At 41.5% G+C, this 24851-nt stretch overlaps 1 protein-coding gene across 1 annotated transcript in view; it reads left to right on the top strand.

Annotated features, from left to right (window-relative positions):
- Window positions 1–23744, top strand: part of Cachd1 (cache domain containing 1) — a 216731-nt gene extending 192987 nt beyond the window's left edge. Inside the window, exons 17-27 of the mRNA XM_047549751.1 lie at window positions 2734–2856; window positions 3967–4066; window positions 4156–4272; window positions 6366–6526; window positions 6875–6961; window positions 8361–8477; window positions 9595–9746; window positions 11675–11836; window positions 13279–13356; window positions 13995–14096; window positions 21868–23744. Coding sequence (XP_047405707.1) covers window positions 2734–2856; window positions 3967–4066; window positions 4156–4272; window positions 6366–6526; window positions 6875–6961; window positions 8361–8477; window positions 9595–9746; window positions 11675–11836; window positions 13279–13356; window positions 13995–14096; window positions 21868–22106 — 1438 coding nt within the window. The 3' untranslated portion in view covers window positions 22107–23744. The remainder of the gene's footprint in view (window positions 1–2733; window positions 2857–3966; window positions 4067–4155; window positions 4273–6365; window positions 6527–6874; window positions 6962–8360; window positions 8478–9594; window positions 9747–11674; window positions 11837–13278; window positions 13357–13994; window positions 14097–21867) is intronic.
- The last annotated feature ends 1107 nt before the right edge of the window (window positions 23745–24851 follow it).

Genomic DNA, 24851 nt, shown 5'->3' with positions numbered 1-24851 from the left:
GCTCTTAGAATAGTATTGGTTCATGGTAAGGACTTAATAAAATCTTATTTTTATTATTGTTATTATGTTCCATAACCTCTTGGAGCCTCATGTAAAACAGAGGAAATAATGCCCATATTGAACTGACATGATGGGAATTGGAGATAATGCATGTAAAATGCTTAGCACTGTACTTGACAATGTCAAGTCCCCCCAAAATGGCAGCTATTTTTATTATAATACTATTTGCCCTGTAAATTCGTGGCATTTTAATGGGTCGGAAGAGAGAGCTTAAGCTAATATTCAACTTGTCGTGAAGTACTCCCATTCACCCTTGGTTTTCAGAAGTGGTTGGCTCAGAGGTGAGGGTTTTCTAATTCAACACTCACTTGTCGGATAGTCACAGTAGCTCTGTTGCAATTCTTCCGTAAGCATGTTCAGTGGAGTAAGAATGTAGCTTTGCATTCTTGGAGAATGATAATGCTGCTCGAGATGAAGTATAGTCATTGATTTAGGGACTGGTCACATGTGGTTTTGGCAGTGAAAAGCTCATACAAGCTTTGCAAACAGCCTAGTCTGTTGTGCTTAGAAATGTAGGGTTAGTTGAATTTTTTTTTCTATGAAATTCCTTATGAGTTGCTATGGTAACAGTATACTTAATCTGAAATGCAGGTAAAAATATGAATCTAGACTTAGATGGGCAAGATGCATGCTGTTACTTCAGCATATTGATCATTTTGGATCAGATAGCAATCATACACGGGAAGTTTAGAAATAAAATTAATTTATCCCCAAACATCCAAGTTGTTTTTTTCACTGAGATAGCTGTGGTATTGTAGAAAGGGCCAGATTGAGAGTACTTGTCTCAGAAACCATTAATAAAAGATGATCTGATCAATCTCATTTAAGCCTTGTAACATTTCTAAGCCTAATTTTTTTCATTCATAATTTAAGAACTATGATTGCTTCCTGGTTTCTTCACAGAAATGAAATGGTATAAAATTGCTTGGAAACTTCTGGATTCTCCATCAGTCTGACTTAGTGAATAAGAGAATATTCTTTAGCTGGGAATGTAGCTCATTGGTAAAGCACTTGCCTAGTATGTGTGGGGCCTTTGGTTCAATCCCCAATATTTCAAAAAACAATAGAAAGAGAATATATGGTTTGGAGTTGGAGATACTAAATTTCTATCCCTGCATCCGCCAACTGTCTGATGTTGACCCAATCCCACATATTCCCAAGCTTCAGTGTTCCTAAATTGGTAGTGCTTCATAAGATTGCTGTGAGAAATAGTTAAGGTTTTTGTCATTTTTCTTTTGGTATTTTCCATATAAAGAAATGGTGGGGGCGAGGCCTGGGGTTGTAGCTCAGTGGTATTGCACTTGCCTAGCACATGTGAGGCACTGGGTTTGATCCTCATCACTACATAAAAATAAATAAATAAAATAAAGGTATTGCATTCATCTACAACTAAAATTTTTTAAAAAGAAATCAGACGGTAGATGATGATAAATGGTATTCTTAAAAGTCCAGTGCTGGGTAAACCCTGCAGTGCATACCTATAATCCCAGCAGCTCAGGAGGCTGAGGCAGGAGGATCACTAGTTCAAAGCCAGCCTCAGCAACAATGAGGCGCTAAGCAGCTCAGTGAGCCCCTGTCTCTAAATAAAATATAAAATAGAGCTAGGGATGTGGCACAGTGGTTGAATGCCCCCAAGTTCAATCCCCGGTACCAAAAAAAAAAAAGTGCAGAAGGGTCAAGGGACCCCTATCCCTCCAATTAAAGAACCAGATGAGAAGTCCATACTTCTGATATTATCTAGCAATTTCTTAAAGTCTGTTTTCTCTGAATGAGAAATAAGTTCATTCTCAACCCAGTGAGAGGGCTTAACCTTTCTTCTGAGTAACTTTTCCTTATGGGGTGTTTTTCTGTCAGGAAGCTCACTAAGCACTGCAAACACTTTATCCTGTGTAACCTCAAGAATAGGTTTATGAAGCAGATCCCATTATGCCTCCATTTTCAGATGACCAGAACTGAAGCACAGAAAGTCTCAGTAGCACCAGGAGCCACCTAAACAGAAACCAGCAGGACCAGGATTTGACTTCCTGTCTACTAAATGTTAGCACCATGTTGTACTGCCCAACTTTCTCTTCCATAGCTCTCTTCCTTAGCTCTCTTCCTTCTGAGAGTAACTTTGTAGAATGGAGAAGGCACTGGTGGATGAACCAAGAGAGGCTAGTTCTTAAATTTAAACTGTGCTTTGAGTAGAGTCGACCTTAGTGTCGTGGAAAGAAATCTAGAGTAGATATTGTTCCTACTAAGTTTTGTGTGACTTACACCAGTCAGTCAGTCTTTGGGATCTTCATTCCCTTATCTACAAAATGAAGGAAACAAGTAAGGGGATTGCATAATAGCCAAGCATCCAACCTTCCACTGTGATACCTCTGTACCTATATTCTTGCCAAATAGTCTAACCACTCTCTGAACATATGTGGAGTCAGGGCTAGCCACACTCCACCACTGCCTGTGTTTGGCACTGGTCTTATTCAGAAAGTCATATCTTAAGTCTTAATGTTTTCTCTCATGATAAGTCAAGTTACATTAAATCAGTCACTTAGTTTTTACAGGCACGGAAAGTGGGGAAGAACATTGGGAATGTATTTCTGATCCTGTACAATGTCCTTATGACTGAACATATCTTTTATGCTTAAATAAGCCATGCCTCTTGTCCTCATTGATCTTTTTCACTTGAAGTACACAGCTGTCTTCCGGGCACACTGTGGCTGTGATGGGCATTGACTTTACACTAAGATACTTCTACAAGGTTCTGATGGACCTGTTACCAGTTTGTAACCAAGATGGTGGCAACAAAATAAGGTAAGCCCCTTAGGGACACTGTTTCCTGTCTATTGCCAAACTAAAAAGAAACAGATGTCAGATATCTCTAGATAAATGGCAACTACATAGTTATGGTCAAGATAAGTCAAGTTCATGACTTGGGTGTTCTATTAAAGAGCCTTCTATTGAAAAGATTTTTCTTCTTTTTCTCATCTTTCCTTTAAGATGATTTAGACAAATAGATGCTGCACGTAAAAAATGAGTAACTGGCACAGAATGCACCAAAAGCTCTTATTTCCCTAGAAGTCAGTAATTAGAGGTTTCCCATATCTTTGGTACTAGAAAGACCGGAGGGTACTCTTGGGTAGTACTTTTGATGTTAACTTAGTCATTAAACCAAAGTCCTTGTGAAATTTCAGCTGCTTAGACTGCTCCTTTTACATTTCCCCAGAAAGATGCTCATGGAACTAAAAGTCTTTGCCTCCTGAATTTCAAAAGAACATGTCTGATCAAAGCAAGGGCATTCCCTTGATTTAATGCAGGCTGCTTTAAAAATAGCTTTTTTAGTTCAATCTCATGGTCCATGCTTCATGTCAGGGCTGAATTTCACATTGGCCCTTAATGGGGAAGTGCAGGATTCCTGGCAAAGTGATATAACCAATGTAGAATAAAATAAAGCAGAATGCAGCCTTGATTAAAGCAATTCTAGCTTTGCTTATTTAATGTTTCCATCAAATAGAGTTCATATTTCCACAGAATGTTTTATTTTATATATGGTTATCATTGAAAAAAGTAATTACATGGTTTACTTAACATTGATACCTATAAATACTCAAGTCACATATATCCTTGCAAAAACTCTTTTCCGTCCATCATACTTGGATGGAGTAGGCACATTCTGTATGAACTATGTAGGTGACCACAGAGGGTGGTGTAACTCTGACCTTGCCCTGCCTCCCAGGCAGTCCACCATCTCAAGAATAAAGTGTCTATCTACCTACCAGCCAGCCTGCCTTCATTTTTTTTTTTCAATAAGTATTTGTTGAGAACTTGAAATAAATGCAATTGGTTTCAGGGCTAGCAAGGTAAAGCCCTCTGAAAGCACAGAAAAGCAACTCACATGAATGAACCTCACTTGTTTGGTTACAGGTGCTTCATAATGGAGGACAGGGGTTATCTGGTGGCACATCCAACTCTCATTGACCCCAAAGGACATGCACCTGTGGAACAGCAGCACATCACCCACAAGGTATTTGTTGCAAAGCTGATAATCTCAGTTCTCCAACAGCCTATACCTCATTCCATGGCATTGTCTTCTGTTCTCTTTGGCCTTATTAGGAACCCCTGGTAGCAAATGATATCCTGAACCACCCCAACTTCGTAAAGAAAAACCTGTGCAACAGCTTTAGTGACCGAACAGTCCAAAGGTTTTATAAGTTCAACACTAGCCTTGTGGTAAGTTGATTCCGTAGCACTCTCATTTCCCATCCTTCTATCAAATAGGAAATGGAATAATGGGTTAATGCCTGCATATTGCTCTTGCCTTTTTCATAGCCTTAGAATTACAGAACAGTATGATGGGACACAATCTTAGTCCAGCTCCTGATTAGATGACTGTGGGATAGAAAGTCCAGAGCAGAGCAGGGAATATTTTAAAGTCTCACAGTTGGTATTTTGTTTTGGTTTTGTTTGTTTAAAGACTCACCCAATCTTTCCCTTTGAAATGTCTGCTGAGGTCTGTTCCCACACTCTTGTATAAATATATGTGGCACCACGTGCTCTTCTTTTCCTGTCTTCCAGAGATCACTCAGTCTCCTTAAATTCCTAAGGCCACTGTGGGTCAGTTCTTGATCATTGCCCCGTTAGATGGGAACTCTCGTGCAAATCACCTGAAAATAATTCCTTTTTTGATCTTAGGATACTCTGCACAATTTGAGTTGCTGCAAAATTTACCTGGTTGTGGTTAAATGTATTAAGGATATTCTTGTTAATATGTAAAAAATAATCCTAATCAGGAGCAATTATAACAGGGAAATAGAACTAACATTCAAGAAGTTATTCACAGAAAGTTAGTCTTTAATTTAGTATAGGTGTTACATCAGTCATTAAATATGTAATTTAAAAAAAATTTTTTTTGGTACAGGGGATAAAATCCAGAGGTGCTTTGCCACTGAGCTGCATCCCCAGCCCTTTTTATTTTTTCTTGTCAGATAGGGTCTCATTCAGTTGCTGAGACGGGTCTCAAACTTGCAACCCTCTTGCCTCAGCCTCCCAAGTCACTGGGATAACAGGCATGTGCCACTGTGCTTGGCTAAAAATAATTTTTAAATGTAGTGGGTTAAGTTGAAAAGAGAGGAGTTTAGAAAGTGAATATGTTAACAGTACATATGCATTTTTTTTTTCAGGTAATTGATTTATTAACTCTTCAAAGAAAGGGAGGTCATTGCCACTCCATTCAGACCCCATACCATTTTGAGCAGGACTGTCTTTGAAAGGGAACAGTGACAAACTTGAGTGGTCAGAGGGAGGCTGGAAGGTTGTCATGGGGAAATCTGGCTTTTTGTGTGCCTTGTATTATTTGTGCAAGGGTTTTCAGAGTTTTCAGTAGACAAAGCCAATATACTCAGGTAGAGCCATTTAAGAAAGGCATATGTCAAGGTGAATTAGAATAATTTCTTAAGGGTCCACCTTATCCCAAAATGGAATTGGAGCATTCTGGTTATTGGCACTAACAGAATGAGAAGGCTGTGTTATTTCATACACTGTTATTTCCACACAGTGGGAAATGCATCTAAACCCCCAGGAACCCACTCAATGCTCAGATTCTCAGAGTTAGGCTCTTCCTCAACGCACACACCTAGGCAATGAAGAGCTTACAAACAGGCACTCATTGGCCTCAGGGTATTTGACACATGCAGGAAAATGGTTACACACAACTTTGTAACATGCTTTTGAATCTTTGGCTTTCTAATAGAATGAACAAATCTGGCGATCTAAGAAGCTATCACATTTGCTTGTTATGGAGTGAAAAAAGGGATGCCTGCTTTAGATTGTTGAAATATTCTGAAAGCAGGAAACTAGCCTCTTAAAGAGACTTTAGTTTCTAAATATTTTATTACTCTAGGAGAAAGGTTTATTGACCAAGGGAAAGAAATGTGCTTTGTGGTTAATTAGGTTTGCCTTTGAATAAATTTTAAGCTATTCCTTACCTGAAAGTTGTCTTTCATTGCTCCTTGAAATTTTCACTTTTATGACATTGTTATGTGTTTTTAAAAAGATTATCAAATCAACTATAAAAATGTGTATTTGTGTATACATAGATAAAAGATTATGTGTTTGCAGCTGACAAATGGGAATTACATCTGACTGATGGGACTGAGTAATATTTTCCCGTATTTTTAACAGTGACTGTATACTACTTTTATAATGATAAACAAAGTTTTATTTGAGGCTATTTTGAGCAGATGGTTGAAGGATTGTTTTCACCAAGGTAGGACTGAGTCTTTGCATTACTGTCTGTCACTGCTGACACCTTGATTGTTCTGTAGGGGGATTTGACTAACCTTGTGCACGGCAGCCACTGTTCTAAATACAGACTGGCGAGGATCCCAGGAACCAATGCATTTGTTGGCATTGTCAATGAGACGTGCGACTCGCTTGCCTTCTGTGCTTGCAGCATGGTGGACCGACTCTGTCTCAACTGTCACCGGTAAAGATGCCATGGGTCATTCTCTCTGTTCCCCACACTGTTTAAAAATTTAACTGATGCCAGGCATTCAAAATAGCATATGCAAATGAACAGAACAGGCAGGTGTGTGTCCTGAGGAAAAGGAAAGGCATGGTTACAGAAGCATTTAGAGCTGTACTGTTTGCTGCATCATTGTCCACAGGGCACTGGACCAAGGTCAACTGGGTATTTAAACCTTTGGTCACCACTTCTTTTTTTTTATTGTAATTTTAACTGACAAATGGGCTTCTTCATTTTACTTCTACAGTGCATAAACAATATAGGGTTGTCATTGACCCTCTGCCGATTAACTTTCCCTTTGCTTTTCAGAATGGAACAAAATGAATGTGAATGCCCTTGTGAGTGCCCCCTAGAGGTCAATGAGTGTACTGGAAACCTCACCAACGCAGAGAACCGGTAAAAGAGAGAGAGAGAGAGAGTGTGTGTGTGTGTGTGTGTACACGTTTGATATACGATCTCCATATATGTGTACACATAAGTATATACAAAATGCTATGAGGTTTCCTATGGATTTGGTTTTGATTGTGGTATACAAAAGTGATTCATTCCAATGATGAACCTGTTTAGTAAACCAGATTTCAAATGATGTCCGCCTTGAGGTTAAATTTAAATGCTGTAAATTATCAAAAGTATATGTGTTTAGTTCATTTGTTTGAAAAGTACGGAACTAAAGAAACTCTTTTACTGTGTTTGCATGTCCCTGACACCTGGATTTTACTTGTCTTTCTAATGCAGGCATGAAAAGAAAAATATTTCTATTACAACTTTTGTGTGGATTTACAGTTTATACCTTGCTCTCTTAATTAGAATGGATTCTCAGAGCTCTAAGGTCACTTTTCTTAATGTTAACTGCTTGTTCATTGAAAGTGGGAGCCATGTCATTTTTAGGTGATCTACTACTTAAGTATTTACAGTGACAACAAAAATTAAGTTGCAACTTGATTGACAAAAGTTGTTTAATTCAAGAGTAGAGGATCTATTCTGGGCATGATGCTTTAAGGAAAAGTATTTTAATCCAGATTCAAAACTATGTTGATTAATAATGCTAACCTTTGCTTTCCAGCATTAGGTTAAGGTTGTAGCCATTGTAAACCTGAATTACCTTGTTTAGAAAACAGGATGATAAACTGCAATCCCTTTGGTTTTGCTATATTTCTTCCTTAACTTCCTGAGTGTTTGATCACATTTGGGGCATTTGGTTGATTTGTTGATACTTTCAGGAGGATAAAGATGTCTAGTAAGGACCAAAAAAAAAAAAAAAATGTATGTGCTATGTACAAAAAAAATGAGCATTACTAAGTGCCTATGTGTCAGGTATTTTAGTACTTTAAGTCACTTAGTTTGGTAATCAGCTCTGTGATTCACATACAGGTACTTTTCACAAGTGCATCCATGATATATATGCACTATTTAAAGAAGTGCCATGTATATGCATATACTAATGTAGCATATATCTGTTTAGGTAGAGAAAAAAATGTCATTGAGTTGTTAACAGTGAGTAACAGTGAGCATCTCATAAAAGTAAGAGTGTTGAATGTTGAATGTTTACTCTTTCATTGTGTGTGTGTGTGTTTGTGTGTGTGTGTGTGTGTGTGTGTGTGTGTGTGTTCTATTGTACATAAATATAAACAAATTGAAGCCCAAAGTAGTTAAATAATTGACCCAAGGTTACACTAGGTGGAAAAGCCAGAATTCAAACTCAAGATTTGTCTGACCACGGTCAAGGACCAGGGTATGATGGGTTTGAAAATGTGGGTAATATAGGTCCTAACCTCCAGATTTGTTCCTTGCACAGAAACCCAAGCTGTGAGGTCCACCAGGAGCCAGTAACATACACTGCCATTGATCCCAGCCTACAGGATTCCCTTCACCAGTGTGTCAACAGCAGGTGCAGTCAGAGGATGGAAAGTGGGTAAGGAGACCTCGTAGGGAATGGTGACCAGCAGCATCACTGAGCTTTTCCAGCCAATACTTGATTATTCCCAGTCTTGCTGCTTTGAAAAGAGTATCAGTTTTTCTGTCTGAAATGGATTTGTAGATGCCTTTTGTCCACCAGATTAAATGTCACCCAGCTCCCGCTTGTTACAGCTATTTGGCATTTGACCACAGGCGGGGAATGTTTCTCTTGAAATAAACAGAGTGTGAGGAGACATGGTGTGCAGAAGCAAGGCCAGGGAGCAGGACCTCCTGGGATCCAGAAACGCAACCTAGCCTCAAGGCTCTCCGTGATATTTTGAAACTTGTTAATTTTCCTTTCTTAGAAAGCAGGTCTGCTTCATGGAAGTTTGGAGAACTAAAAGCTGCATGTCCCCTACTCTCTTTGCACTACTCCTAGGATGTGTTACCCTAAACATCAAAGGAATCGTGGCTGGGTAGACTAAGGGTGGGGGTGTGATTAGTTCATTATAGCTTTGGTTATCCTTTGATTAAGCATAGCAAGTATATATGGGGACAGCCAGCCCTGCTTTGGTGTGTACTCTATCAGAGGAGAGGTGTGTCATCAGACTGATTAATTTGGGATGTTATGCTGTAGCCCCTATCTCTTAGGTTTGGGAAGCACCACCACTGAATGTATTCTCTTAAGAGAGTCATTGTGAATGTAATATATTAAATGCTCTAAGAATTGGCAGAAAATCATTTTAAGCAGCCTCAGTTTTCCTAAACTTATTTGACTATTCCATTATTTTTTTAAAACACAATGACCACACACATAGGGGATATTAGATCAAAATCAAAGAAACCTTTGGGTCATTTTCATGTGGTCTGTCAGAATGATTTGGAATAACCCTGCACTAGTCCATGATGTGTGGGTGTCAGAATTTAATTCATGGAGAGCAGTTTTGTTTCATTTCCAAGTGGGCAAGAGGCATAAAGCAACTATCCCCAGTCAGACTACTGCTGCTCCAATTTTGAAAGAAAGGGAAAGGAAAAGGCAGGTCATGCACAGCAGTAGCCAGTCTGGAGCTCAGGAATGTCTTTGCCCTCTCGCCCACATGACTTTCTGGAATATGAAGTGTTGTCTCTGGCAGGGACTGTTTTGGCGTGCTGGATTGCGAATGGTGTGTGGTGGACAGTGATGGGAAGACTCACCTGGACAAATCCTACTGTGCACCGCAGAAGGAATGCTTTGGGGGCATTGTGGGAGCCAAAAGTCCTTACATTGATGACATGGGAGCAATAGGTATGTTTATTGGGGACCCAAAACAACTTGATTCTTAAATACACATTTTCCCAACTATATACTAAGTCAAAAAAAATTTTTTTTAACAGTACTGGGGATTGAATGCAGGGATGCTCTACCACTGAGCTACACCCTAGACATTTTTATTTTGAGACAGAGTCTCCCTGAGTTGCCCAGGCTGGCCTCAAATCTGTAATCCTCTGGCATCAGCCTCTCCAGTAACTGGGATTACAGGTGTGTGCCACCATATCCAGCTACAACAAAAAATATTAAAATAATAATCTTCAGGACTGGAGTTGTGACTCCGTGGTAGAGCACTTGCCTGGCACATGCAAGTCCCTGGGTTCGATACTCGGCACCACATATAAATAAATAAAAGATCCATTGACAACTTTAAAAATATTAAAAATAAATAAATAACCCTCTGCCTAATTTCCCTGATTCCTTTGCCAGTAGTCTGTAGTTATAAAACCAAGGCAGATTATTACCTTCAGAGCTGGCCAGATATTCAGTGCAGAGACACCAAGCAGCCATATGACCTGCCAGCCTTTGAAAGACTGGAATTCACTCCCATAAAGCTTGTTCTGAGAATCACAGGCCTGATTTCCTGAGCTCCAGGGTCTGCGTGAATGTGCTGCCAGCTGTCAGAAGTACAGGGCCAGTGACACGCAGTGACCACCGCACAGCTATTTCCTGTGCAGCCTCCTCTTTTTCCTCCCCGCTGCAGCTGTCACGAGGCAAAAGTCCTAGAGCAACACATCAGTATTTAGGGTCTCAGAGTCAGCAGACACCAAACCTTCCCAGTGCTGCTACAACAGCTCCAGATGGGGTACAGAACACCACAGGGAGGAGAGCCTCCAGGCTTGGGCTCCCAGACCTTGAAGACACTGCCAAGAACACTATTTCTCTCAGTAGATTTTTGTCAGTGTCTTCCTGGAATTAGCTCCAAGTTCTAATTCTTAGCTGACAGTTGAGTCAAATATAATTAATACAGATGCTCCTCAACTTATGATGGGATTGCATCCCAGTAAACCCCATTGTAAGTTGAAAATGTCCTAAGACAAGATGGCTGTAATCCATTTAACCTGTCAAACATCATAGCTTAGCAACACAGCTCTCCATAGAGCATCAGTTGTTTGCCCTCAAGACCGAGTGGCTGACTGGGAGCCAGGGCTCACTACCGCTGCCCAGCATCCTAGGAGAGTATCCTCCCACATATTGCCAGCCCAGGAAAAGATGCAAGTTCAAAAGTCAGTGCACATTTTCTACTGAATGCACTGTTGCTTTGTGTCGTCATCGAATTGAAAAATCTGAGCTAAATCATGATAGGTTGGGGACCACCTATGCCTTGACTTTGAACACCCACCACATTATTTTTGAGCTCCTGGGATACCACAGGGCCAGTTGAGGGTATAGTTGAGGCAAATGTGCTCCAGGCAATCATTTTCTTTGTCCACCTGCAGTTTCCTACCTGGAAAGAGCAAATAGTACTTTAAAGGGAACCCACAAGCTCTGAAAGGTGGTCTTTTTAGCACATATTTATTGCGTCTCAGTCCCTTATTTCAGCAAATGGATGACATGACCCTCAGAGAGGCCCACATTGCCCTTGCCTCTGTGTTGGGTACTGTCTCCTCCTCCTCCCAGAGCTAGGGCTCTTATAGCACTGGGTGCTGTCTGTTGAAGTGATTTTCATCTACTCGAGCAAATCTCGCCCTTGTGCGCTTGCTCTGATTTAGAACAAGGAGCCAAACGAAGCTTCTGCTCCCACATTCTGGGGACTCTTCTTTGAGGAATTCAGAGTGCCACACGACTGTTCATCGGAATCCTTCCTGCTCTGGTCCTTCCCATCCGCCATCCTCCTTCCATCCCCACTTCCTACCACATGTGGGAATCTTAGCGAGCAACCTGTGTTTGTGTATTTGCTGAAGGTGATGAGGTGATAACGTTAAACATGATTAAGAGTGCCCCCGTGGGTCCTGTGGCCGGAGGCATCATGGGCTGCATCATGGTGCTGGTCCTTGCTGTGTACGCCTACCGCCATCAGATTCATCGCCGGAGTCACCAGCATATGTCTCCTCTTGCTGCCCAAGGTAAGTGCAGAATGAATCCCCAACTGGAAGGACAATGACCAGTTGGTTAAATCTCTTAAGAAATTGCCAGGGTATCAAATATCCTCAGCATCTTTGGGGTCATCTCAAAGTTCCCAAAGCCTGTTTTCTTTAATGCCTGAACCCTGCAAGCCCCATTTTGATTCCCCAGAAAAATCCCTGGATTCTCTCTTCTTACCAGCATTAGCCCAGCATGGCCTGCCTCTAGTGAGCCAGCCGGGGAACTGGGGTGGTGAGTGGGAAATTTTCTTGTGTCAGATACACTGCCCTGGCAATTCCCCACGTCACTGCTGCCAAGAACATGGATCTGTGTATTGCAGTTGCTATTATATAATGTGAAGGAGCACAACTTTGAATAACCACGTCGCTTAAAACAGGATAAGAAATCAGTCAAGTGGAAAAAGAAAACATCTGTTATCATGACCTTGGTACCGAGATACCAAGTTTTAAGTGTGCTGTCTTACTCATGTGAAGGGAACAAAGCCAATGAATAGCCATCCTGGTTCCTCTCAAAGCCCCAGGGATGTGTTAACCTGACTTATGGAGATCAAGTTAACTGGCAAGGTAGCTCACCTGGCAGCAGTAACAATGGGTTGGAAGGCTTTTCCATGACTGCAACCCTGAAGGGGGCCGAGGGACCATGAGGTCTGATTCAGTGGCAGGGATAATGACAGTGCACCAGCCCTTGGTGAGATGTGGCTAGGCTGAGGATGATCATCGTCCAGTGTGACCTGTGCCTGGCCTTTTACAGTTTTGTAACACCATTTTATGCACATGGTAGGTCTTGGTTTTAAACCTTGTTGCTTTGTTTTGTCATTGTAGTAGAGGATTATAGATCTTTTGACCTCCATCAGCTTCTTTTCTCCTCTCTCTTCAGAAATCAACCTCAGGTGCTTCTTGATTATTCATTGTGTGTGTGTGTGTGTGTGTGTGTGTGTGTGTGTGTGTAACTAGGGATTGAATCCAGGTCACTCTACCTCTGAGCTACACCCCCAGCTCTTTTTATATTTGTATTTTAAGCTGCCAAGGCTAGCCTCAAACTTGAGATCCTCCTGCCTCAGTTTCCCTAGTCTCTGGGATGACAGGCATGTGCCACTGCACCTGGCTTGATTATTCACTTCTTGTTCTCCTTTTGATTCCTGCTCCCACTTCCTTTCAAAAAAGCTCGGAGGGATTCAGCTCATTTTCTTCCAAGATAGAAACTCTACCGAGTGTGTGCACGCGCACGCGCTGTGCTAAGAATATAGCCCAGGGCCTCACGTATGCCAGGCAAATGCTCTGCCACTCAGCTACACCCCCAGCCCAGGATTCACTTTTGATGGAATGCTGTCACCCAGCCATCAAACGAGCACTCAGCAGGGTATTAAAGCGGGTGATTTTGTTTGATTAAATAGTCATGTTTCTCTTTTTTTAATGATGGGTAGAAATGTCAGTGCGTATGTCCAACCTGGAGAATGACAGAGATGAAAGGGACGACGACAGCCACGAGGACAGAGGCATCAGTGAGTACCGAGCGGCCTGGCGGCAGAAGGCGTCAGCAGGAGGCTGATCCCAAACAAATATTCTTTCTTATGTCCTTTTGCCTCGTATGAAAATTTAAGAAGCTTTGACATGTGGGCGTGATTTTTTTTTCCTCCCTTTTTGATTAGGAATAAGTGGAAGTCCTTGCTTTGTTTTAGAAAAATCTCAAAAGACTTCATGTTATTATTCTTTGCATTAAGTGCTCTGACCTAAAGCCACTTGCTTTTCCTTTCTTTCCCTCATTACTTTCCAACACAGGGCTCTAGGAACGGAATGTTCCAGGATGCATTTTTTAGTTCCTTAACTAATACACACATGCACACAACTCAGGGGGGGAATGACATTTTCTATATCAAAGGAGCATTCCTTGAGATACCCTGGCCTTTGGCTACCTGGAACGTGGCCTTTTGGTACTCATTGGAGCTAGATAATTAAGTACCTTTCCCTGCCCCCTTCTAAGTCACCCTCCCAACCTCAGAATTTTTTTAAAAAATTATTTATTCTAGCTCTCCAGAGAATACCTTCCCCCGCCATGCAAGTGAGCTTGCTCAGAGCAAGGGGGTTGAAGGGATGAAGGTGCTGGCATGAGAGTGACTTCACTGTCCTTGACTTCCTGCAGTCAGCAACACCCGGTTCATAGCTGCCGTCATTGAGAGACATGCACACAGTCCAGAAAGGAGGCGTCGCTACTGGGGCCGGTCGGGAACCGAAAGTGATCATGGTGAGTTCTCGCTTCCTGCGACAGACGACGGTAGGAACCTGCTCTGCCGGTGGGATGATGCTCACACCTACTCCTTCTCTCACCCGCTCTGTGGTTAAGTTAGTTATTTTGACATAGTTTCCCCAAAAAGATGCACACCAGCATGAAGCCATTTTGCAGGAGCCAGCACTTCCCAGACATAAGCCAGGGGACCTCTGGGCACATAGGTTGTTGCCACAAAGGATTCAGGGCTGGGATAGAGCCCTTGACTAGTATGCAAAGCCCTAGATTCATTTCTGACACCACAAAAAAGGAAGGAGGAGGAGGATGCATGTTGTCTGTGTGGAACCCGATCGCCCACTTGGTTCTCAGGACGACCAGCAGCACCCCCTTAGGTTTGACGACCCAGTGTGGTTGTTGGGCAAACATCAGCATCACTAAGGGCTCTGTTGGGGCATGACAAGGATCTGGGCTGTCTCCAGCTCTCTCCACACTGATCTCTGGCCTTGTCTTAGAGGCTCGGAAAAGACTTTGACAAAGAAACATTTGCATGGAGCCTCGAAGGATGATTAAAGAAAGTTAGGAACCAAGGATATTAGGGAAACTAGAGTGTACAACACGCCAATAAGATGCTAAGGGACCCTCTAGGCTGAGGAGGTGCCAAGGGAGCCCATGACCTAGGAAGGCCACGCGCTCCCCCGGAGACTCGCCCATACCACATGGCTTCTCACCTGCTAGTGTCATTTGCTGATTGCCACGAAGAGCAGCAGATGTGTCCTGGGCTGTGAGCAGGTCTGCCACCAATTTTTTTTTTTTTTTTTTGGCAGTGCTGGAGATTGAACCCAGGGCCTTGTGCTTGCAAGGCAAGCACTCTACCAACTGAGCTATCTCCCCAGCCCCCTGCCACTGTTTTATAAAAACATAAGAGGAATAGAAGAACTTTTCCTGTTGTTATCAAATCTCTTTTTCTTTATTTTTTTCTAAGATGCTTATCAAATTTTCCAGAAATCTTTATTTTTCTCTCAGAAACAGGTCTTTTATGCATAAATAATATAGTTTAAGTCATTTTTACTCAGCTTTTTCCACACCTCTCCTGAAAGAAAAAAAAAGCCTTCAGTTTGCTTCCCTCCGTGCTCTCGCGGCAGGGTCGTTCTCCTCCAGCGACCCACGGCACCTCTTGCACCACTGCCAGGTATTCCAGCTCCCTTTGGGAAGCAGGAGAAGCTGAAATGCTGCTTTGTAAATTGGAGGCTCTTCATTTGGGCTCTGAATGACATTGTTCCCACCATCTAAACAGAACCTTAGGGTTTCTATGGAGAGCCAAAGCAGAACTTAAATTTTTCAGTTTCTTGACTTTCTGGCTTTTTTTCCCGAAAAACCTTTGAACCTGCATAAATTTCTTCTGCTCTGCAGTTCTGTGCCTTCTCCTTTCAATAATAAAACAGGTTTGGGGCTGCTAAAGTTCAACAGAAATAATTTTTTATTCAGCAGAAATACTGAATCCTTTTTCTGTCTCTCTCCCCAGTTACATTAATACCAAACTGGGATTCTGAGTGATGTTTCCAGTGGTCTGTGAGCCCCTCCCATTGCCTCAGTGAAATGGCATATGAAGCAACAGCTTAGATAAAGAGAATGGTGCAGTGTCCATATCTGAAAAACCAAGGAATTCAGCTAAGGGCTCGGTTTCTTTCATTTTCCACAATAATTGGATCCCTCTTATCCCCAAGGAATTAAAAAAAAAAAAAAAAAATAGTTTTTCATGCAGACAGAATGCACTACCAGAAGTGGAAAGCATTGATATTCCACATATTCTAAATACATCATGAAATTAATAGAACTTTACTGGGTGTTGTCTTATTCCTGATCCTGTATGATGGGTCACTGAGCGTGGTGGTATTGAGTTAACGTCCCTATGGTGCCTACAGCAGAAGCTGTACATACACATTCAACAAGGAAGTCTAGTTAACTGCTGGCCAACCCACCTCTTACTCATCTGTACATTTGCCTGTGTGGTGAATGTATGGGGTATCTGTTGTGTGCTAGGCACTGCAGAGCAAGTTAGAATGGAAAACTTATTTCTGCAAGGCAGGGTGGTACAGTGGAGAACTTAGGAGACAGGGTCAAGGGTCAAGTCAAGTTCCCTCTGGATTTTACCCTCTTTCTCTCTCTCTCTCTCTCTATCTATCTATCTATCTATCTATCTCTCTTTTAACAAGCTGTAGAGATGTTAGTGACCAACTTCAGACCTGAGTTTTCAAATACTTTAAAGTAAAATTAAAAATTCCTATCTGGTAAAATTGTTGTAAGAATTAAATGAAATAACATAAGATAGGCTTGGTGCTCAGGGTTTACCTGTTTGCCCTGAAGGAATTTGCAATCTGGGAGGAAAGCAGAAATTAATGCTTATATCCCTGAGATTGATAAAAGGTGGAATGTGACAGCCTCCTTAGAGGAGGAGGGTACAAAGAAGAAAAACAGGGCAAGATAGTTCACCCTTAACTGCAGGTAAATCATGGAAGCCTCTAGGGGAATAGGCATCGGGCCTGGGCCTGGAGCAAATAGGATTGCAGTGCCATGGTTCTGCTCTGCCCAGTGTGGGTTCTTTTCACAAGAGTCTTTGGTGTGATACACAAAAGCAAATTTGAAATACATAAATAAATAGCTGCTGAACAGACTAGACCCTAGAGTCTAGAGTAGTGATGCTTGTAGAATTAAAACTAAATATTAACCAGCTAAACTTGGAAACTTCGGGCTGCATTTTTATCTAGAAATATTTATGCGAGCTGGGCATGATGGCACATGTCTATAATCCCAGCAACTCAAGATGCTGAGGCAGGAGGATTGCAGGTTTGAGGCCAGCCTCAGCAACTTAGTGAGGCCCTAAGCAACTTAGCAAGACCCTGTCTCAAAATATAAAGTTTTAAAAAGGACCAGACATGTGACACTGTGGTTAAGCAACCCTGAATTTAATCCCCGATACCAAAATATTTATGTGACCAATCGATGTTTGGATTTTAAAGGAATCAAATTTTATCTCTTAAAAGACAAACTACTTAAAAAAAAATTTTTTTTTTTTTTAAGTAGAGCCTTTTTGTCAATGTTGTTTTGGTGCTGGGGCTCAAACCCAGAGCTTTGCAGATGCTAGGTGAGTGCTGTACCACTGAGCCTCACCCTAGCCCCATTGTTGTCTTTAGTGGTTTTGTTTTTCTTTCTTGCAGTACTAGGGATGAAACCCAAGGGGGATTTTTACCACTGAGCTACATTCCCAACCTTTTTTTTTTTTTTTTGAGAAAAGTTCCCTCCAAGTTGCTGAGGCTGACCTTGAACTTGCCATTAGGCACCTGGCATTTTTGTCAATATTCTAAGAATACCTACAGTGATTGTTTTTTAGCAAACTGTTATACTTACAAGTAGAGTCACTACCTGTGAGTACTTTTGGCCATGGTTGAGTGGAAGGTAGACCATGAGAGTAGAGGTAGAGGTGGAGGGAAAGGAAAGGAGGGAACTGGGAAGTGAAATGGAGTAGATTAAATTCCATGTATGTATGATTATGTCAGAATGAACGTGATTATTATATACAACTATATGAACTAATAAAAGCAAAAAGAAATAGAAAATATTACAAAATGCTTAAAAGGCAAATAAATGTTGAACCTTGAAAACCTAGTCCAAAACTTGGAGAGGCAGATATCTGACTGCAATTACTCTCTGTGGCCACAAGATGGTGTGTGAGTCCCCAGAAGAACCAAGCGTCCCCTGCAAGCAAGAGAACCACCCCATAAATACATGAGCAGACTGCCAAAGCTCAAAAGCCTCATCTTGGCTCTTCTGTTCTTTATGGATGCCTGGCCTCGTTCCTGAAACCAGTTTCTCACTTGAGATTGTCTTTGCAGACACTTTTCTTCATATGCCTTTGGGAAACACTGTTTCCTTTGAAAGTGTTAGTAGACAACCATTGTGTTTAAATACTGCTTCCTCCTCCAGAGTCAAGGGCCCTGTCTGCCTTCATTTATCACTGTTCCCAGTGCTCAGCAGAGTGGCCTGGCACTGAGCAAGCAGTTAATGTGTTGAGGGAAAAAATGTGTCATCTTTCTCTTTTTTGCTCCCTGTTTCAGACTCCTATTAATTTTTCAAGTAAAAGGAAGCTACAGAGGGATTGAGCAATTGTTTTGTAATGAGGACATTAAATGGAATGGCTGTAGTATGAAAGTTTTACTTTGGAAAGGCCTCTACTGGAGTTCTCATCAGAGAACAGTAACAGAAGAATTGGGGGTACCCCCAAATTGCCAGGGAGGCAGCTACCATTATTGTCATCCTGAGTGAACCCAGGTACTGTGACCAGCCAGGTTCAGAGCATCACCAGGCTTTGTTAGAAACCCTGCACAGGACCCAAAGAATCCTCACTTATCTTCATAATTACAATGAAACTAGTGAATATCATACCAGGCAAAGACACAAATTACCAAAAAAAAGAAAAATTCCCATTGATACCATTGCTTGGGGAATATAGTATGCTGGAGTTTGTTTTTAAGTGCCTGCTTTGTGTGAGGCACTGTGTTAAATACTAGGAATCCAAAGATAATTCTGTGAGACTTAAGAAAATAATTTGCTAATGAACAAACAGCCCTGTTTTTATTATAATATGGTAAAACAAAGAGGTATGCACAGAATGCTGTGTAAACTCATAGAAGGAGCACCTGACTCCAGTGGCTTGCAGGACTGGAGCCTTAGAGAGTTTGGATATGGTCGAGAGGATTCTCATAGAAGATGTGCAATGGAAGCATGAAGCATACAGTAGGATGAGGGAAAGTGGGAGAGCGAGTCAATCAGAAGGACCCCATATGTTAGTCAGCTTTCTATTGCTATAACAAAATACCTGAGAAAATCAACTTCGAGGAAGAAAGATTTATTTTGGCTCATGGTTTCAGAGGTTTCATACATGGTCAGCTGACTCTATTGCTTTTAGGCCTGTGGCAAAGCAAAAGCATCATGGCGGAAGGGCATAGTAGAGGGAAGCTACTCACCTCATTGACAGCCAGGGAGCAAGGAGAAATAGAGATACAGAGAGGAAGGAGTCAGGGATAAGACATAGTCCCCAAGGACACACCTCCAAAGATCTACTCCCTCCAACTAGGTCCTACCTCCTATTATTTCCACCACCTCCTCATAGTCTATTCAGCTATGAATTAGTCAGTGAACTAATCCATTGATGAGGTTAGAGCCTTCTTGAGCCAGTCACCTCTCAAAAGCCCACCTCTGAACACTGCTGCATTGGGGACCAAGCCTTCAACACATGAGCCTTTGGGACACATTTTGGATCCAAAACATAACACCTGGGAATGCTAAAATGAATGAACAGTTACCATGGGTGCTTGTAAACACACAGAGATAATAAGGTATCCAGGAGGTACTTGAGTAATCAACACAGACTCTGAGATTCACTAAAATTATGTTTTTCTCTTTTTTTTTTTTTTTTTTTTTTTTTTTTTTTTTTTTGTGGTGCTGAGGATCCAACCCAGGACCTCATGCATCCTAGGAGAACTCTCTACACTGAACTTTGTATGTAACCCTAAAATCGTATTTTCTACATAGCCTTCACATGTATAGCTTAAGGTGGTCTAAGTGTGCCCCACACTTGTTATTGAAGTTTTAGAGCCTCATTTCCAGTGTCATGTCCTTATGACTTAGCACCGCCAAAGCTGAGGAACTTATTCTATTCTGGCCTCCTAATCTCTTCATCACAGATAAAGGCATCCCTGTTTTCCTGGCCTTTGAACCTAGAAACCTTATCCAAGAATGTCAACTCACCTGGTGTCTTGACCAGGCACATCCATTGGGTCACCAAATCCAGTCTGGAATAATCCCTTGAAGCCAGCTTCTTCCCTCATTTCCAAATACTGCTACTGTACCTCTTAAGGTCCTCGCCTTCTACCTGGCCTGTCCTCTAGCACCTGCGAGTGCACACTGCATCACATGGTACAGGCATGGCCTTACATTTCCAGGCCTCTTGGTAGCTGCCTCCTGTTCCTTTACTCATATCCACTTATCAACTCCCATGTGTCTATGTAGACCAAGCTGAAATGAGTTGTGACACTTCCTCATTTCCCCAAATCAGAATTATCTTCTCTTCTGGATTTCAATTATATCTCAGTTAAAATCATTAAGGAAAGAAGACCTTGCTTATTCATGTTTTGTCATCTCCCTCTCCAGCCCATAGGGTCTGCAGTATATGAGTAATTGAATAACTTGTACAAGCAAATTTTACTCATTTTATTCCTTAAAGACTAGCTTTGAGCTTCTTCTACAGGACCAGGTTTTCATCTGTGTGTCTGCTACCCCAGGGACCAATCCAGTGACCTGCACATAGGAGGTGCCCAATAAATATGTGTTACATTGGACTGTCAAAGAATTCTATCATTTGAGTAAGATTTCATTGAGGACAGAGAATTGCCTCTCTCACTTTTGCACAGAGCATACATTTTCAACCACAAACAAATCCTGCTCAGCTGTTTGCAAGCACATCAATTTGGCAGCCACAAATGTGACTAGCACTACCCATGGGTGGGTGCGATTGATGCTAACTGTAGATGCAGTGAAAATATTAATGAGCTGCCACTTCTCACAACATTTAAAGAGATTTCTGCAATATTTAAAAACATGCCAGGGTTCTTAGAATGGAATCCTTTGATCAACAAGGGCAATTTCTTTTGAAACATGTGTTACTTAGGATACCAAAAGAAATTAATCTTTAAATGCAGCGAGCTGGCTTACACAAAAAATAGTTGATTCCTTTTCTAGTTGTTATGGATAGATTTGGAGTGTTTGATTAGGTACTAGAACCTTTGAGAAGGACCTTAACTTCTCTGATCATTGTTACCCTGCCTTATAAACTGGATATTAGCAGGTATGCCTCATTGGTTTGTAAGAATCACCTGACATTGTACCTACCATGGAGCAGGTGTGTGGTGATGGCCACCCTGGCTTTGTCCTGACTGGCATCACTACACGCATGTCAAAGCTCATTGCTCCACTACCCCTGAAGTAGCTGAGCATCATTTGGATCTTTCCCTTAAAGTTGCCTGTTGCCTAACTTTATAGATTTCTTTCATAGGAGAGAAAAATTTAATCTCAGGAAGAAGTACAAGACAGAGCTCCCCAAATGACTGTGGTGGTTACCTAGAGGTCGCAGGATGTGGGGTGATTTCAGGTTTTGTATCATGGTTTTGGGGGTTGGTAAAGGTTCTTGTTTATTTTGTTTTCCTCCATACTTTCTCAGTTGTCTAAATGATCATGTGTTTATTATGTATTTATATGTATTTTTAGGGAAAAAAAACTTAGGATCTTTTTAAAAATAAGTTGCTTTGGTGAGGACTGAATCTAACAAATTATGCTATGGCCATGTGTGACTATAACATAATGAATGTCACTTGTTATATCACCGTAATGCACTAATTAAAATAATAGTAGTAATAGGGAGACTGTAGAGTAGAACAAGCAGATCCAGGGAGGGAGGAGGGGAAGGAAAGGGAATGTACGGGGAGTGAGATGAATTGAATTTGGTTTTGTGTATGTATAAATATGGCATAATGAATCCCAGTGCTGTGTATAATTATAATGCACCAATTTTTTTAAAAGTTCATAGTTCTTTTGCAAGGAAAAAGAGAAGTTTCTTCAACATCTGCTGACAGTGTGCAGGTGCCTGTGTCTGCACCTGTTATCACACAAACAGGGGTGCCTCCTGACATCTTGAGCCTGGAAGGTTTCAACTGTGCTCACTCTGTTCCTTCCCTAGGTTACAGCACCATGAGCCCACAGGAAGACAGCGAAAACCCTCCGTGCAACAATGACCCCTTGTCAGCCGGGGTGGACGTGGGGAACCATGACGAGGACTTAGACCTGGACACACCGCCCCAGACTGCAGCCCTGCTAAGTCACAAGTTCCACCACTACCGCTCACACCACCCCACGCTACACCACAGCCACCACTTACAGGCAGCTGTGACAGTACATACCGTCGATGCAGAGTGCTAACGATCTCCTCGGCTCCAGGAGAAGATGGGGTCTAGGAGACACAGAATGTTCTGCAAAGAGAAAGAGCCAGCATAAAACCCTCAGTCAGAGACCCTTTGTGTTTGTGCTTTGTCCAGAGCGGTTTCACTCATTGCCTGCCCATCGGCATGTTTAAAAACAGAGAAGCAACAACAAAATCACATTTGTGAGGACACGAAGCTGGTTCTGAAACGGAGGGGAAAAGCCTGATTAATGAACCTGCCATGATGCTAATGGAATGGAACAGACGGCGAACCTCCAAACACAGACAAAATGTGTAACTGAAGCTGAGCCAGAGGAATGTTCCAGGGAGCCAGAAGCATTCAGCTCTCCTTAACTGGAAGAGGAAAATCTGCTCAACCAGAGACTGCGAACGTGGCACCTCCCGACACCGGTCAGTGTGTGCTTTGAAGATTGTGCTTTGTTTCTCAGCGGTACCTGGATACCACGGTTGCTGTATGGAACTCAAGTTAAGCTCTAAATGATGCATCTCAAAATTTCTAAGTAAAGGATTATTTTTCTACTATTTATTGAACTTTCAAACACTCTCAAACTTTGGGGGAAAGCAAAGGAAACACATGAGAAATTTTCAGCAATTGTCACTAGCTGTCGTGTGCGTGATGACGTGGTTCTTTGAGTAAGGAGTTAGATCTCTTATTTAACTCAGCATCATCCCACTGCCCCATTCCAAAAAATGGGAAAATGAAGAAACCTTTCTCTCCGACTTGTTTACTCTTTTTGTGGAAAAGCATCTTTTTTTGTAATGCAGTATTCTCTCTGTGTTTGACAGAGGTGGGGAGGGGCAGAGAAACCCAGGCTGTTTTAAAAGAAATTTTGTGTTTCTTTATAATTCATTTCCACTCCCCTGTACAATCCTTTTCTTAGGTTTCTACGAAATCTAATATTACCATTCCAGTCCTTCAGCTAAGGGAGGGTTGGATTTATTCTCCTTCTTTTAAAGACTATAAATTTTAAAATGTCCCATTTTGACTCTGAGAATATTAGACACATAAGGGAAGACATTTTAAAATTGTGAGATTTTGGTTCTTAATTAAAGATTTCTTTTGAAATCATAGTTAAAAGCTGCTGCCAGTTACCCAAGAACTTACCCACCAAACTGCTTTTGATTTACACGGGGATTAATCAAATCTGGCTACTATGACATGGGGCATTGTAATTTTAAAGTAGTGTTCGAATTACAGTGATGTATTTTAGATTCACATTTTGTGATTCAAATATGTTATAAAGACATTCTTGCACCGTGTGTGTGGTAAATCTCCGTTTATATGTAGTTGGAAAAATTCACTGAATAATGATAGGGTCTTATGATATAATGTAAAAAATTGGTTCTTCAGCAGTACAGAAAGTAAACTATATATGTGCTATCTGGAAACCCCTTCATACTGTGTATAAAATTGCAGTCTAGTGAAATAAACTGTATTCAACAGACAGTTTGAGTGGCTACAGTGATTCGCTTAATGTACCACTTCTTGTGCAAGAGGCAAGTTACATTCATATCATAACCTAGGAGGTCTGTTGCCCAGCTGCAGGATGCCTCCTTCAATGGCTAAGGTCAACTTCAGGCCTCCTGACCATCTCAAACACGCAAAGGAATTGAAACATCAAATGGGATAAGCCAGGCATAGTGGCGCGCGCCTGTAATCCTAGCAACTCAGGAGGCAGAGGCAGGAGGATCGTGAGTTCAAAGCTATCCTCAGCAACTTAGGCCCTAGCAACATAGCAAGACCCTGTCTCAAAATAAAACATAAAAAGGACTGGGGGTGCATGTCAATGGTTAAGCTCATCTGGGTTTAATCCCTGGTCAAATGGGATAAACTAAAAAGTAAACATTTAAAAATGTGTAGAACATAGTTCCCTCTTCCTGAGCAAATAAATCTATGTCATTAATATTAAATGGTTAATTCTATGCTGGAGGGAATGCATGGGTGTCCTGTTTTCCCAGAAAAGTAAATTTTTCATGGACTGCTAGGTGGGTTTTTTTGTTGTTGTTTTGTTTGTTTTGTTTTGTTTTTTTAAAGGTGAAAATCTCTGTTATGAAATTAACTTCTTGTTTGAGGATGGGGAAGGGATTAGAATGGAAGCTTGGTGTTTTCAAGAAGAGAATCAAAACTTAGAGCTTAAAAGTTATACACACACACACACACACACACGTTTTGTATCTTTTGCAATAAGATTCTCTCATGTCCTGAACTCAGGGAACAGTAATTGGATTCTTACACCTGAGCAAGAAAACAACTGAGCTTTAAACATCGCATGGAATATGACATACAGGTTTGTGAAGTTTGGGTTGAAGTTGGGTCTTCCAAGTTACCTCTTCTTACTCCCCAAGCATTCCATGTACTGTTGTTTAAACATTTGGTAGCGGTGGTGGTCATGTTGGTTTGTTCTTCGGGAGTTTGGTTTGGTTTTGTTGTGTTTTGTTTTGTACCACGGATTGAACCCAGGGGTGCTTAGCCACTGAGCCATATCCCCAGCCCTTTTTATTTTTTATTTTGAGACAGGATCTCACTGAGTTGCTCAGGGCCTCACTAAATTGATAACACTGGCCTTGAACTCGTGATCCTCCTGCCTCAGCCTCCTGAGCCACTGAGATTACAGGCATGCACCACAATACCCAGCTTGGTTTTGTTATTTAAAAAGAAAAATATGGGGCTTGGGACATGGCTCAGTGGTGGGGCACTTGCCTAACATGAGCACAGCCCTGGG

The sequence above is a fragment of the Sciurus carolinensis genome, chromosome 1 (genome assembly GCF_902686445.1).
Source record: "Sciurus carolinensis chromosome 1, mSciCar1.2, whole genome shotgun sequence".
NCBI classification, from domain to species: domain Eukaryota; kingdom Metazoa; phylum Chordata; class Mammalia; order Rodentia; family Sciuridae; genus Sciurus; species Sciurus carolinensis.
The sequence above is the reverse complement of the archived record's forward strand: the minus strand, read 5'-3'. Positions and strand labels throughout refer to the sequence as shown.